This window comes from Lutjanus erythropterus, chromosome 22 (assembly GCF_056507025.1).
Source record: "Lutjanus erythropterus isolate fLutEry1 chromosome 22, fLutEry1.hap2, whole genome shotgun sequence".
Taxonomy (NCBI): domain Eukaryota; kingdom Metazoa; phylum Chordata; class Actinopteri; order Lutjaniformes; family Lutjanidae; genus Lutjanus; species Lutjanus erythropterus.
The window spans coordinates 20,647,428-20,663,521 of record NC_139338.1 but is presented as its reverse complement, the minus strand read 5'-3'; the positions used below and the strand labels follow the sequence as shown (position 1 = coordinate 20,663,521).

At 40.2% G+C, this 16,094-nt stretch overlaps 1 protein-coding gene across 2 annotated transcripts; it reads right to left on the bottom strand.

Moving 5' to 3' along the window:
* Window positions 1–2,753: 2,753 nt before the first annotated feature.
* On the bottom strand, window positions 2,754–10,104 carry kera (keratocan). 2 transcript variants are annotated; one of them, XM_084710708.1, is made up of 3 exons: window positions 9,729–10,104; window positions 3,982–4,856; window positions 2,754–3,802 (listed from the first exon to the last, which is right to left on the bottom strand). In XM_084710708.1, exons 1-3 carry the CDS (start codon window positions 9,758–9,760, stop codon window positions 3,633–3,635), a joined length of 1,077 nt encoding a protein of 358 aa, XP_084566834.1. In that variant the 5' UTR covers window positions 9,761–10,104; the 3' UTR covers window positions 2,754–3,632. The 2 variants fall into 2 exon arrangements, with proteins under 2 accessions (XP_084566834.1, XP_084566835.1); XM_084710709.1 differs by lacking the exon at window positions 9,729–10,104 and adding an exon at window positions 6,772–6,874.
* Window positions 10,105–16,094: the final 5,990 nt, after the last annotated feature.

Below are 16,094 nucleotides of genomic sequence, written 5' to 3'. Positions count from 1 at the left end.
ATGGGACCTCTGTGAGGAGCCCCTGTTAGCATGGTGCTGAGAGGAAGTCCCCGTTTGAAAGAAGGCCTCTGCCCTCCCTTTCGGTCGAAGCTGCTTTCTCTTTGCGCTGTCGCTTGCTAAATGTTCTGCCGTGGGATATCATAACAGTCTGAGTTGACGGAGAATGAGACGCTCTGGGGGGGTCCAAAACGAAGAGACCCAAGGCAAGTGGTAATTTTGCAGGTCTGTACCAGTCTGATGTTCATACGCTCATAGACCGTCTTTAGCATCCATTGTTCAAACAAAAAACAGGACACAGGATGCTAGTGGCCAGTCTTACTCAGTCAGCTTTATTTGGCCATGATTTTGTCTGCCCACCTCTCTCGCTCTCACTCCCATGGTAACTCTAGACCTTTTGATGAGTGAGGGGAAAAGGACATAGCGGGTATGCCAGACATCCTTCTGCACCTGCCATATAAGCTGGGACTTATATTCAGGGCTTTTCTTCTGCCAAGCATTCTCAAAAGGCAAAGAACTGAATGACATTTTGCCCAAAATATCTTGATACAGCGATACAGTATATCACAGAGTACATTGTAAAGAGCCTGAGAAGTCCTGCAGAGTTGATCCACTCTGTAGAAGCATTCAGCGATTGACAGTGAGAACCATGGATTATATTTGAAAGTTCCCATGAAGTCACAACCAATGTTTTCAAGTATTCAAGTGTTTATAAGTATTGTGCTATACGTCATCTATACGCCAGTATCTGGCTCAACCATTAGAAAAAAAGCTGTTTTGTAGATATTCTTATATATTTTATTGTATTTCAGAGTTTGACAGTTCCTGGAAATTATTAAAAACTGAAAACTAAATTTGCATCCAATGAAACGCTTTCCAGATTTTGATGCAGCAGAACATGGAAGAACACATCTGTTCATCCGAGTGGACTGGGGTGTTTCAGGGGGCCAGGCCTCACTATACAAAAGCACACCTTTATAGGTTTATTCACCAATTTGGGTAACACTGGATCATATTTTATGGAGAAAATGTTTTCTGGGTTCCCCTCTGATGTCCTCCTTTAGCAGCTTAACTACTTAACCTCAACCGTTAGCTGATATTAGCCAGCGACGAAACCGGGCACAAAAATGGTCTCAGAGATTGACAGGGAATACAGTATCAATTGGTTGTTTGCCAAGTTTCCTAATGGATAGATAGCTTTAGTTGTTGCTAAAGAGGCTTAGCTAACTGCCCTTAGCGTGGTTAGCCATGACTCAGACATCATTAGGAATACATAGGAAGGAACGTATATAATAGCCATATTAGCTGTCTCCAGTCACGACAGTCCCATTATCTGCAGCAGGTGCACATACAGAAAAACCAGTCATGCCACTGTTTATGGGACTGTTGTGACTCCAGGTGTCTCCAGACTGCGGATTACTGGCTGGCCGTGGCCGTGGTTTTGTTCTGGAAATGTGTTAAGGCTATGTAACAGTCTCAGTTTGATACAAACAAGCAAACAAGACCATCTGTAAGAAGATTTGTATATGGTTATTCTTAATGCCTGTCACCAGGTCTGAGTCTCCATGAAATCAGATGACATAAGCCTGTGTTTACATTTTCCCAGGCAAAGTTACAATGAGTGGTGTGTTACAAGTCAAAGTAGTAGTAGTAGTAGTAGTAGTACTACCAGTAGTATTTTCTTAAAAAAAAAAAAAAAACCCAACTCTGCACATTTACTCTTTCTTCCTTATTGAGAAATTATCTAGCATTATGGCTTTCCCACCACCACTGCTTGTGGTAACGTTAACCAGTGATTGAGCAGCATAGAGCATCAAGATGGCTAGCATGCAGGTAAAAGGAAACGTCAGAGAGATTCAGCTATACATGTTTGAACCTCAGTCAGACCCAAACTCAGATGAGAATTCTGTTGTGCACCAAAATTGGCAGGAGGTTTCAGCTGTCTTTGCCTGCATTAAACAAGGACTGGCTTTGCTTTTGTTACATACCAAATCTATGTTGCAGGTACTGAATCTCAGATTTTAGGGAGGGAGGCACAGACATCTCCTCCTTCAGTAGAAGAATGTGAAAATACCTCTCTAGTGGCAACCTTTGCACAGATACAAGTCAGCAGAGTCAAAGTCAGACATTTAGAGGGAATAAACACATTTTTGAGTCCTCAGCTGACAGTCCACCTGTATGGGAAGACCTGCAGGTGGTACATATCTTTTATTGTTCTTCCTTAACTGTTTTGGACTCAAAGCCCTATAAAGATTGCAATTTTTCAGAAATTACAATTTTATATCATCACAGGCTCAAAAGAAAATCAAGATTTTATGTTTTGGTCATATAATCCAGCCCTGTCGGGAGTCTTCTAATATTTAGGGAATAGAAGAAATGACTGGAAGTTGAAAGAACCGATTCGTGCATGTTAACTCACAGTAATACAACTTCATAGCTCATGAATCATGAGTCATGAATTTCAAGATTTGTTGTAGCTATACAGTTAATATATTGAGACTCACTGTTGACTGGTTGTTTAGCAAAATATATTATGTGGGTGATGATATATTGTATGTTCACTTTCTAATGCCAAACATTCTTCCATAAAGTTATTATCCAGTATAGCCTGTTTCAAATTTGGTGGAAAACTCAATTAAATGCCTGATTCAAAATCTTATGTCAAATGTGATTATTATTACTATTATTATAATCAGGTTAAATTCATTCTGAGGGCTGGAGTTATCAAAAATGACAAAATCACACCAGGGCACATGTTCATTTTGAGAAGTTTTATTCAAATTGAAGACAATTCAAATGAAATCTCTTGCTCAGTTTATTCAGAAAAATAATGACCAGAATTAAAAAGTGTTGGCATTTTTTTAAAAAGAGAATCACATTTCTTTTGTATACAAAATATTAAGAAATATTGGCCATGAATAGTAACAGGACTGCCAGGTTTCTACTCATTTTTCCCCAATATTAAATAAAAAATAAATTACCTACAGTAAATAAGTCTATTTGTAGAATAGTGTAAATAAAAAAGTGAATAAGAAACCACAAACCTAGAACACAAGACCATTAATTTGGCTTCAAGTCTACAAATATAAAGCAAAAGGTTTTCCTGAAACAATAGAAAAAAATAAAAGTGATATTTTCCCACTGATTAGCTTTGAGCAGACTCAAAGAAACATAATGACAATGAATGTTTAAAGATCTCCACATGCCATTTTTACATATTGTCCTCCTATCTGTCTAAATCACTGTCATGCTAAATTATAGTCAGATTTTAGTTGTACATGCAGATGTTTACACCAACATAAGGCACAGCTAAAGGTCAACAGATTGCAGCCTTGATAAGGCTTCTAACCCACCAGTTCCTTGTCAATTTGTATTTTCTTTTACATCTTATTGAAATGACACTGAAAAAAAATATTTTCTGGAACCGGAATGACTTCCCCCCCTGCTAAGTCACAGCCATAAAACAAGTTGATGCCAACTAGCGTCAAACATTTGAGTTTCACAAACATGCAAATTTTACTCTTGTCACCCATTTTTGTTGCATAGATTCACACATCTCATTCATCAGAGAAGTACGCACATTACCAGGTCATCACATGTATGAATTTCTAATTAGTTTATGATGTTTTTTTATCTTAGATGACAACGGACCTCAGGTTACGGAAGCACAGAATGATATCCCTGGGAATCGGTGGTTTAATCTCGTTGCCATCCAGTCTGAGGTAACGCAGTCGAGGAACACTTTCATTGATGGAGTCGTCCACGGCGTCAACAGCGACAGGGCAGACGTTGGAGCCACTTACACCTGGAAATACACAAAGGCAATTAAAGTTAGAGGACTTACAATAGCATTACAGAGTCCCTCTCTGATAAACAATTTTATCCAAAAGATGCATAAGAAAAACACCTGTGCATCTGCAGCTCAAATTAATCATTATAATCAGAAAACGTAGTAGCTACTTTGGGAAAATGTCAGAAACTCACTTTTGATATTGTTGTGGTCGAGGTGAAGGTGTTCAAGGCCTGAGGGAATGAGGGGAACCTCAGTCAACTGGTTGTGGGACAGCTGCAAGTCCAAAATGCTGGAGACATTAAACACATCTTTGGGAACTCCACTGCTGCCAAGCTTGTTGTGGTTGAGCCTCAGAAATGCCACTTTTGGCAAACCTTTGAAGTAACCAGCTGGGATCTTCTCAATGTTGTTGCCATCCAGGAAAAGCTGGGTGGTTGTTGGTGGCAAGCCGAGAGGCATGCTACTCAGCTGGTTCTTGGCTAGATTGATCTGAACCAGGTTGTTTAGACCCTTCAGGCTCACCTCAGTCACAGCATCATCCATGAGCTTGTTCCCCTGGAGGTCCAAGAGGTTAAGTTTGTCCAGACCAATGAAGACACCAGCAGGGATCTTGGAGATGCGATTGCGAGAGAGACGTAGATGTTCCAGGCTGGCTGGCAGGGGAGATGGCACAGAAGACAAGAGGTTGTCATCCATGTAGAGGTGTGCCAGTTGAGGCATTGCACTTAGGACACCTTCTTCCACTCCTTCGCTAGTGATTTTGTTGTGGTTTAGATTCAGCCAGCGCAGTGATGTGGCATTTTTCAGGGCATCTGCTGACAGCACTTCAATAAGATTGTTCTGCAGGTAGAGATACCAAGTGTATGGAGGGATGTTGGGGATGCTCTTCAGGCCTTTGTTGTCACAGTAGACAGCACGTGGAAAGTTGGGGGGGCAGCGACACTCTTTAGGGCAGGCTTGGACCTGGGCCAGAAATTCCTCATATGGCATGTCCTGGCCAAGAACTGGCCCAACCAGGCACAAGATGCAGAAGAAGCTCAGGAGAAGTGCCATTTTGTTGCCTAACCTGTAATGGAAAAGGAGACAAAACAATATTATAGACAGTTGTGTACAGTGCTACACAGTGATAGACAAGGCTTCAGATGGAATAGAGCAGAGAGACACTGTAATGCTGGGCTCGAGCTTGGGCTCTAGACCCAAAGTAAAGAGGATCAGATAAGACCTTATAATTTGTAAAGGATTGGGGACTTTGAGGAATTAAGACCAAACTCTGCTCGTATTTGAAGACCCTGTCACACCAGCTCTGGTTCTTGAACCGGTTCCGTTCAAGACTCTGAGCTGGTTCAATGGATAGCACCAAGGTCCCAACATTTCCACCAGTTTTTAGCAGAACCCTTGTAGTCAAGGATTTCACCTGTACAGTATTTTTTGTTTCCAGCTGGGAACCAACTTTTCAGCCTCCAAACCAATTTACTTTAGGTGGAAATACAAAGAATGATTCAAAATTAGGTGCTCAAACAAGAATGGAGTTGTGTTGGCAGAAAAGGCCTATGGTACAATTGTTTGCATTTGAGAATCTGTGTGTTTCATGAGTCTAAATAGACAAAAGTCTTGGTAAAGCCTTTCAAACTCTAGAAATCTAACATTCAGTCACTTAAAATACAACAGACCACAAGGATAGCATTAAAAACAAATGAATCAACTCAGGTCTGCATGCTTGTTAAACCTCTGGCCCAAATTAGCCTCCACCAGTATGCATAGACTACTCTACCACTTATGTCATTATCATTAAATTCCAATGGTACCTGCCAACAAGTGCAAGGTAACCTGTTCTTTCCGGGTCATTAGTTTGCCTGCGAATGACAGGTAAAGCTCCACAGACAGGATGCCTAGCCAGGTCAACTTTAATTGCATTAAGACAACCTTAAAGCTCAGACATGAAGACTTTGCACGTCAGTTGTGAGATGCACAGTGTCCATCAGGCTTTGACTGCAACATGTGTGGCTTAAGGTGCAGACAAATTCACAAAATTCAGATAAAAATGTCAAACTAAGCAACACTGATCAAAAGAAGAGTCTGTTACTACAAGCCTATTTCTCCCCTCAAATGTTTTCAGAAACTTATTTTAGTGGTCCGCTAATATGACAAAGTTTGCGACCTAACCATGTTCAAAACAGACAAACCAAAACCAAGCACCACTCAACTGGCAGCACGTCATGCACTAGCCAGAGAAGTGTAGTTGTGTGTCCAGATGCATCCTTGCCAGATTCTGTGTATCTGCACCATAAGCCTGCCATAGATCTCTACATCCATTTGCTTTGGTTTGAACAGCTGGTACAATGATGCATGCAAATAAACACAACTGCAAGCATGCACACATTTCAGCTAAGCACTGGGAAATTCACTTAAAGAGAATTGAATTCTTCCCCTTGTTAAGGATAACAATTCAGAGAAAGGGCAGATGGCCGGCCACTAACCGCTGACAGAGATGAAGGAGAAAAAGTGAGATGCAAAAGGTGGAATACAATACATGCTATGAAACAGAGGAGTGCAAAAACAAAAAAGAGATGTGAAATGGACCAGATCTGGAGTCAGCTCTGCCATCTTCCATCCACCCAACTCTTAAGGCGCTACTTGATTCCTCTCAGCTGCCATCTGGTGCTTGTTTAAATTCTTGATGCACTCCACGTTTGTCTGGAACTCATTTCGGGTAGGCCACGCTTTTCCATGGATGGCTGCACTTCAAAGACTAAACCGGCACACCTGTTTCGAGAGATGCGCCCCTCCTTTCTCACTGTACAAAGATCAAAACATCTTGACCAAGCTTTGGGGTACGACGTGGCGCAAATGATAAAAGCATGATCCATGCTTCCATAAAGACAAAACCCATTACCTAAATTTGCAAGACACATGTCTACCAAACGACCAACCCTGTCATCCAGAGGTATCAATTATCTTTGCCATTCAGAAATGAAGCTTACCTTAAACTCTGCCTATGTCCCTTCTCAACAAGTTATCGAGCGTAGTCCCAAGTGATGAGGCTATACCTCACTTCCCCGTATTTGTACTACTAGTTTTTTCATTCACCGCGTGCCAGCCCGTCACTCATGATGACATCAAAGCTTCTCCTGACCAATCAGATTCCTCCAAGATCAAAGATCAAAGGTGGTGTGCAGTGTGCTAAGCTTTTTCAGTACTTGAGACATGGCCCACTTAGAAACAGGCTAATGCAAGCCTACCTGTTCTTTGTTTGCTGAGTTCCACATGTACAACCCTTGCTCACTCGGTGGGAATGCTTGATCTCTTTTTAACTCCACTCACAAATCCCTTGAAGTCCTTTGCCGACCTTTGTGCTAATTTTGTACTGCTGTGATCAGGATTCATTAATCTGCTTTATGCGAATTATAAAGTCTTACAGTGTTTGTAGTCAACAGAGACTTTAGGGATAAACAAAACTACACAAATACATCTCAATATAATTGTGTTATATGGAGAGTTGTCTGCAAATGCAAAACTCATGGAGGTATAAGTGGACCCAGCAAGAGGCCTAGAGCATGATGACCAAAATCTGACTATTTTATATGGGAGGATGTTGTCTTGGTCTGTTTAACCTTGGATAAGGTTTGATGTAAATGTATACATAGACCATCCTGTCTTGTGTCAAACAAACTAGTGAAATAGACTTGGCATACATTAGATCCAATATTACTGAGCATAATTTGACTGCATCAGGGTATTTAAGCATTATTTTTTGGCATGTGGGGCTTGTCAAGGCCACAGTTTAACTTATTTCGAATCGAAAAGACTAAGGCTTGCAGCATGTTGAAGGCAGCTTTGTGAACTCAGTGGCTTCAATTTGCTCCAAAATTGGAACTGCAAGATGCTATGAAGTTGACATAAAGCATAAGGTTTTCTCAGGGTAGTCCTAATGCAAACTCTGTGCCCGATAAGGTAAGTGCAGTTCAGTAAGGTTAATTGTATTTACGCTTTATGATAATTTATGAGGATTTTGTACATCAGCTTACATTGTTAGGAGGGGATGCACGTTGTTTGGGCTCTACTGCTAAAACGTCCGGCATGACGCACTCTACTTAAGTACAAAACATTTTCTTCATGACATGACATGCAATGGTGTCAGGGAGGGAGGTCAGGCTTAATCTGGGAGGGAGATTTTACTGGACACTGTCCAGGCAAATTGTTTTTGTAGCGGCTAGCTAGTATCAGTTGACCTTTCACCGTGCCCGCATGAGATTGCACTAATTTCCAGTGATGACGGCAAAGGCTTGAATGCAACAGGATAATCCCAGCTGAGTTGTGTGAGTATAGGGGCAACACTTATCCATGATCAGTCATGCAATCCCATTAGAGCTCCTCCTGTGTTTGCTGGGGTGCGTTTGTGACCAGTGATCATTCCTGTACACATGTTTTTAATCTTGTATGATCAGTTACACATCCACACGTTAGTCTGGAGCATGCATGTAGGAACGAAACGTCAAAGACAAATTACTAATGAGATGAAAGGACATGTTTGCATCAGACACTGTACTGTCCTAACAAACTTGACTTGTTAGCTGGTTAGCCTCAAGTGACATCTCTTGTTTGCATGCTGTTCTCCATACCTTTATCTTTTAATTCACAGTTATTTAAAGGTATGCCTTAAAGTAAAAGGCATAGTAAATCAAAAAAGACAAATGTTTTGTCTCTGAGCATGATGCATTTTGCTGTCAGACAGCAGAGGCTGTTGACCTTAAAATTACTTGGCATGCAACTCTATCAAGAGGGCAGCCAGGTTGTAACCTCTACACCAAGAATGTGCTTCCACTTAGCATTTCTACCCTTATGGCCAACCAGCAAACTTGTAAAATGTTTTGGGATGAAATCAAGAATCAAACTGTCCATCTGAGAAGAATTTTGTTCAAAAGTTATACTGCAGGTAGACACATCTGTCTTTTTTTTTACAGTACAGATTTTTTTTTTTACAGTTGTAAAAACTCTTATTCTAGGTGTCAGAAATAACTACACAATTAAAAAGAAACTGATAGAAACACACAACGGATGGCTACCCTTCCATTTTCATTACAACACAAAAGTCATTTATCATGTGTGGCAAGATTTACAATCGAATATCCCAGTTGTTAAAAATGGTGAGTCAGGGCTTCACAGATCTCTGCAAAATGGAACATATATATTACTGAAAACAAATGTTGTCTACAATCTGCCTGACAGAGTAAGGAGAAACACATGCAGAGGAATATGATAATGCTAATTTCCTGCCAGGGGCTTTGTGCCTGAGCCAGCTATGTTAATTACACAACGGGTTGTATTTGCACTGCATGGGTTTTTATGGGATCGGCTCCAGTTGATGGCTTTGCTGAAATCCACTTCATGACTCTGAATCATTTGGAAGAGTTTGCATGGCTTACTGCATCCAGAGCTGAGAAAGTAACTGTTTATGGGTAATTATTATGTGGAAAAAACAGGTCTGGCAGTAAAAGTGACTTTCCAAAGATGTGTGTCATTTTGCAAACTCCGAACAGCCACAGTTGTTTTGTCTTAAGTCATTCATTTCCAGGTCTTAGCTTGATTGTAAAACTGTGGTAAATTGATTGATTACAAAAGTGTCCACCAATGCAACTCCCTGTCTTGATACTGACATTAAGCAATCTGATTCATCAAATCAACTGTGACTGAAAGAAACTGACAAAACTGCATGAAACAACTGAGACATTTACATCAAAGCCCTCTTTTACTTGCTACTACTTCACCACTTTTACCTGCAAGTCCTGAAACAGAAGCTGGCAAGGTGCACCACATCAAAGGTAACGATAAGTACAATCAGATGTAAACCATCTTAAAAATACCCTGCACCCTTGGCAAACCTCTCCACTCCTCCTATCTAAAGCATATTTATCACTAAAGAAAGACAAGTCATCTTTACCTGCTTCTCCAACTGCTGTGAGTGGTCTGCATGCAGCTAGGTGAGGTCTGGTTCCTCTGCTTCTCCAATGATTAGCCCTGATGATGACTGTCCGCAGTGTCAGTGGCTCTGATGTGGTCACTGCTGCAAGCCAGCCCAGTTAGACTTGAGTTGTTGCTGGTTTGATTCCCCAAAGGCTGCACCTTGGACATGCACCAGTTGAACCGAGTGGATGGAGCATGTGTTGGTGGTGGGAGGACGATTGTGTGAGAGTTGGGACGTCTTTTCAGAGGGTTTGTGTTGCCTACTTTCCTGCCAGCCCAGCAGTTTTTTCCGCCTCTTTCGTTTTGTCTCCTCTTTTTTTGTAGGAATTGTAGTCATCAGTGTTGTGTCAGGGTTAAACTGCTGTCACTCCACCCAATTTAACCATTTGGTCTGCAATGGGGGATTTACTCTTTAGCCATTACTCTGGGGGATGGGTGCATGACTGGTTTATGGCTCATTTCAGCTCACAGGCCTCAGGGTGTGTTTATTAGGCTGTCAGGTGAGCTTAGAGGGGTTTGTACTCAGACATTCACACCCAACTTTTAACAGGAAAATTCCCCCTTTTTACAGCCCACGTCTTCTTTTTGTAGTTTTTCCCATCATGCCTATCACTGATAATATATTTCCCACTTACGTCACTGTTGACAGTTTTTACACAGGGTCATTGCCAGAGCTTCACAACACAACACTGTCTATTGTGGTAGAGCAGGAGCTCCAGACCTCAATTAAAACTCACCACTTATTTGGAAGTAAAAGTTAAACAACGTTTATAGTGCCTCACTCCTAAGATATCATGGAAAATTGAACAAGTAAGTAAGTAAACAGTAGACATCCGTTTATCAGACCAGTACTAGTAGTATTTTTGTTCATTTTTAGTTTGATATTTATCTAAAGACATCCAAACAAACACAAAGACTACAATCTAAATCAAACTACATGTGTGCTCGTGCAGCATACGTGCCAAATGCCCTGCTTCTCCAGAGTTTCCCTTGTATTTGAAGGATATCTGTAAGGGTTTTTCTGTTTTGTTGTTTTTCCTCATTGTTTTGTTGCCACACTAGCTGTATTTCTCCAGGGATGGCAATGTAGGTCTGTGTGGTGGTTGACCAACCACTTTGGTTCAGACTCAAAAACTATTTGATGGATTGCTGTAAAAGTTTGGTACAGAAATTCAAGGTTCTGACTGATGATCTAACTTTGGTGAGTTTTCTTCGAATGGCACCATAAAGCTCGGTATGATGAATCCAAGAATGGGCAAAGAGGTGGAGCGTGAGTGGGCAACTGAGGAAGCAGAATAAAACCGCTACCACACAATTAAGATGGAAAACATGATAAACATTATACCTGCTAAACATCAGCTTGTTAGCATGCTTCTATTAGCATTTAGCTCACAGACCTGCTATGCAGTCCCATAGAGCTGTTAGCATGGCTGTAGACTCTTAGTCTTGTTATTTGAATATTCAGTCCACTATGTACATGATCCATGTTACTGCTAATGTCAATGTTGACTAAGAACATAGTGTAGCTTCATGCTAGACCCCCTGGAGAACTGCATACTGTATTCAAAGATGGTGGCCAGTTTAGTCCCATGGAGATTGCTTACTGAGCTGGTTGAGAACAAATGTGTCAAACACATATGCTGGTCAAGGCGGCTGATTTTCTGTTGGTTTCCCACGCAAAATGATTTAATCATATTAGTTCTAAAAGTTGTGATAATACAAAAAAATCATTTGGGGGGAGTTGTGACATTCCTAAAAATATATTCAGTGTTGAACAGCAGCTTCTTTTCTAATTATTATGCAAGGGAATAATGCTTTATGAGAAGGTATGGATCACATGATGAATGTGGAAGTGATATCAGACCTTAATCTCTGTGGTTGTTGGTGAGAAATTCTTAAATTGGTAATTTGGTCATTGCTGCTCTACAAATATATCAATCCATAATTGCAAAACACCCTGCAATTTAATTTTATTTTTAAAAAGCAGTACATGCATTTACTTTCACTACATCCAAAGAACCTTGAAAAATTGCCTGGGTTAATGCTTCAATCTTTTACTTTTTTGTTCTGTTCCCCCTCCCCATTTTCTTGCCCTGTTTCTCATCTCAGCTCTGTGCGTGTCAACGTTAAGGCCACAGATGGGACATCTGGAGCCAATGACTACACGTTTGGTGACAAGAGTGAGAAAAAGAGACATGTACAAGAGACAGGGAGATAGCTTGAAATAAAAGAGTTAAGGGAAATATCCGACAATAAGAAATGAAAAGATTGAGCTGAATGAAAATCTGTAGAGAGAAGTTAGAGACCAGATCAGGGGGATGACACTGGACGGACAGAGAATATAAATATAAACAGAGATAAAGAGACAGACCAGCTGGAGATGGTCTGGACTGAAGGATGATCCTTGGAGTTGGACTGCCAGGCGGCAACAGCTGATTATACTTTCACTTACCGTCTCCAGCAGAAGGATGTGAGGCTTAAGGCTTTATAAAGGACTTTATTGTCTAGACACGGGCAGCAGGAGCTCCACTCAAGATTTAAATAAGAGCGACTCAGGGGGAAGAGGAGGAAATTGTCCTAGATTGAAAATCGGTACAAAAGATCATATAAAAACATGTGAAATGTGAAAAAAGCTGTTAAAGCAAACACGTACCATGTTGTAATGATAGTGGAACTGCTATTTTTTTACCTCCAGACTTGTATTAGAAGTGTTGGGTATTTAAACTACCTCCCAGCACCCACTGATAGACAGACTACTGACTTTCATTCACATGAGTAGGTCAAATCTTAAGTAAAACTGAACTTTGCAGCTGGAGCTCATTACAAACACCTAGCCGGAATCAACTGGGACATGTGGAAGTCATTTGTGTAATAACTACAAATGCCACGTATCTAATCAACTAACCTGCTGTCTTTAAACGGTGTCTGCTCTAATAAGGAACTCCTTACGAATGCTCCTAGAAGAAGCCGGTGGTTCCAGCACATGTGGTGCACATCAGCCAGGATTAGTAGTGTTGTTACAGTTAGTGCACCGCTTTGCAAAGGCCCTGTTGATAATGTAAAAAAAAAAAGAAAAAAAAAAGACAAGTGAATGTCGAGCACACACCCAAAGACAATGACTATGCTCCTGATTTATTATCCAGAGTGTCAGTGCACTCCACAAAGAACATTTTAGGGAATGTAACATATTTTTTCTGTCATCTCCAGCAGTGATGGCAGTCATGTGTCTTGATTATCTTTTGCAGCTGTATATAAAGGGGAGAGAGGGGATGAGAGCAGAAGATATAAAAGACTAGAAAGAGCTCTGTATCATATCTTATGAATACAGAAAGAGTACAAATTGTGTATTTTGGGAGGTTTTTTTTGCTGTGACTTTCAGATTTTATGGACTGACCCGCTTTGGAACACATGAACTGATAATGAAGAGCAGACTTTTAAGGCTTTTTCCATTCAGTGAGTGAGTGGAAGTAGAGTGAGTAAGTGAGTAAGTGGAAAAAGATAGTTGACTGTTGAGTTTTATTTCCAGGTGGCCAAATATGCGGGAATAATTGGGTTTTGGGAATGAGAGTCAACAGTCAACTCTCTTACTGACCTGTGACTGGCCAAAGTCTCTTGTAATTTTCTAAAGCCAGAAAACAGAACCAAGAGAAGGAGCATAAGTCTTGTTTTCACTTTAATTACATTATGCTCAAAGGTTATTATAGAACTTTTTGCCCTATGACATCAAAAATAAACTGTATCAAACATATGTATTGATCCATACAGTATATCACCAATATCCCTTTATCTTCTAAGTTGTTTTGTAGGTATTCTTGTGATGATATTTCAGAGTTTTATTTTTGTGGAAAATGTTGAAAACAGTTGAATAATCCCGCACTCATATTTTTAACAGAAAATATAGTTTCCCCTCTGATGTCCTCCAGCTGCTCAACTTCAACCTTCTGTGATTTAATCACAGAGTTTCCTGATGGACAAGTAACGCTAGCTTTAGCATCTTACTTGTTGCTAGAGTAGCTAGCCATGGCTATCAGCTACTGGCAACATAGCTGGGAGTTACTGGGAGAAACACAGCCTCCATGACAGATGAGGATAGGGTTAGGGTTTTTTTTTTTTTTTTAACATCTCAAGGCATACTCATATTCTTATCGAGGCAAAAGAGCTTCTACAGCCAACTCAATCAACAGAGGAAACAAGTAGCCCAGTAGCCAATCTAAGAATCTACAAACACACAATCTCCAAATTCTCTGTGTATGACTGCATTTTGGATTAATTACAGCTGTTAAAAAGTTGTAACTATTTAAAATACTGATCATACAGTAACTGCTGAGTGTACTAAAACATATGGGGCAGCGGTATTGTGTCTGGCTGTTCGGTTCACATCTGTTAATGTGCTCTTTTACACTTACGTAAATTCCATATAAAGATTTCTTCAGCCTTCAGCTGGTAAACTGGATGGTATATTTTTGAAAGATGGTGCAGAAGCCAAAAGGAATGTTCTGATTTTACTGATTTATTTCCCTCTGGAACACCATGAAACACACACTTCTCAGACTCCTCCAATCAGAAGACAAAGAGCACCTAACCTTCATGAAAGAGGCCAAAAACCTAAACAGAAATCACTACAATCCGTCTGTACTTGTTTCCAAGAGACCTTTTGGGATGAAAAACAGTGGAGCAAAAATGTTTAGCTTTTGTTTCTGTGCAAAAGAACAGCCATGCTTATGAACCTTTCGATGAACTTGCATAAATCAACTTTAAAAAAAGCTAAGTATTGGTTGTGAAACATTTAGACTGAGGGTTTTAGAAAAATGACAACAATTTTATCACTTTTCACCACAAGTGGTGGCAAAGAGCGCACAGATGGACGACCCTCTGACAAGCCAAACAGGCAGACTAAACTTTATCTTATTGGAAACAGTAGAGTAGGACAGTCCTCTCTTTAGGAAACTTTAACTGTTTCTATTGAAGCTCCACAGGGAGGCTTTACTGAAAAAATGAAATACTTTGAAATCATCACGGGGCATTTGTGGTTTCTGTCTGGGACAGTTGGAAGGGTAGATTTACACAGAAAATATCTTAAAGCTGCGGTATTGAGCAAAACCCTGCAACCCCTGCATCCCTCCAGGACCAGCAGTGTTTTGCTTCCCTCTGCAGCTGTATTGAAACGCAGAACAAAGATGATGGGTTCTCTGAGTCATTACTGCAAATTAATGACTTCAGAGACACAAAGTCAAGTCTGGGGAATTCAAGATACTGACTGAGACCACAATGTATGGCTCCTTGAAAACAGCTGGGCCATGGATATAAACAATATATCTGAGGCACACCGGCAGGCACCACCGGAGAATAAATAAATGGATCTTCCATTCATCTTAAAAACTAATTTTCTTTCCTTTTGTAAGTAATGGGAAACATTATGACTTCATTCCAAAGATTTAGGCCAGAAAGGAAAGATGGCTGCTGCCAAAAAAGCCAGACAGTGTAAGTAGTAATCTGCAACTAATCATGCCCTGTTGTAGTGCTAAAGGTGGAATCTGATACAACACATCTTCACTGCTTGTGTACAACTGTACTGTATTGTTTTGTGTTTGTTGGCCCCTCTCTCCTGGCTTCAGATTGTTCCTAAAACCAGACTTTAAGAGAGGAGTTTTAAATGTTTATTAACTCTGCCAAGGTTAGGGTTTGGTTTATTTGTTGGTTGGAGTGTTTGTCTGTTTGTCAGCAGGATTATGGAAAAAACTACTGGCTCCATTTTCATGAAACTTGGTGGAAGGATGTGGCAGGGACCAAGAAAGAACCCATTACATTTTGGAGAGGATCCACATCACAGGGTGGATACAAAAATAATCTATTTTAGTTTTATTAATATTGTAAGATAGATTAATTGTAACACCAGTTTCTATGGCAAAATAAACAGAAAATAGGCTACATAATAAATGTGCACCCAAGATGATGAAGCTTCAGCTAGGCACAAACTTATTTTGACATCATTATAATACTTTTGCAAATATATCCAGACATATATAGTGGCTGTGCTTGCAGATTTGAATATAAGACTGTACCACTGCTTTGGCTAACATCTGCAACGTTGAAGTACAGTTTCCCAGATGTTGAACGTTATGTCGACCATATTATCATCACTATCTTGTTGCTGCTGTTTGGATTCAACCTGATGCCACTTTATAATAAGGCATACTTTATAAAGTATAGTTCATACTGTGTAACTAATGGTTTTATTACACTAGCCAAACAAAAGCCGTCTTTATTAGGGGTTAGTTATAGAGTAAAAGTAGGATTTAACGATTAATTAACCACTAGTCACAAATTATAGGTAGAATATGCA

Excerpts from the sequence above, each read along its gene's own strand:
- kera (XM_084710708.1), bottom strand. The coding sequence starts at position 9,760 with ATGCAGACCACTCACAGCAGTTGGAGAAGCAG. Across the intron at positions 4,857-9,728 it reads CACAGCAGTTGGAGAAGCAG|GTTAGGCAACAAAATGGCAC; the intron begins GTAAAGATGACT and ends TTTCCATTACAG. Across the intron at positions 3,803-3,981 it reads CGACCACAACAATATCAAAA|GTGTAAGTGGCTCCAACGTC; the intron begins GTGAGTTTCTGA and ends GTGTATTTCCAG.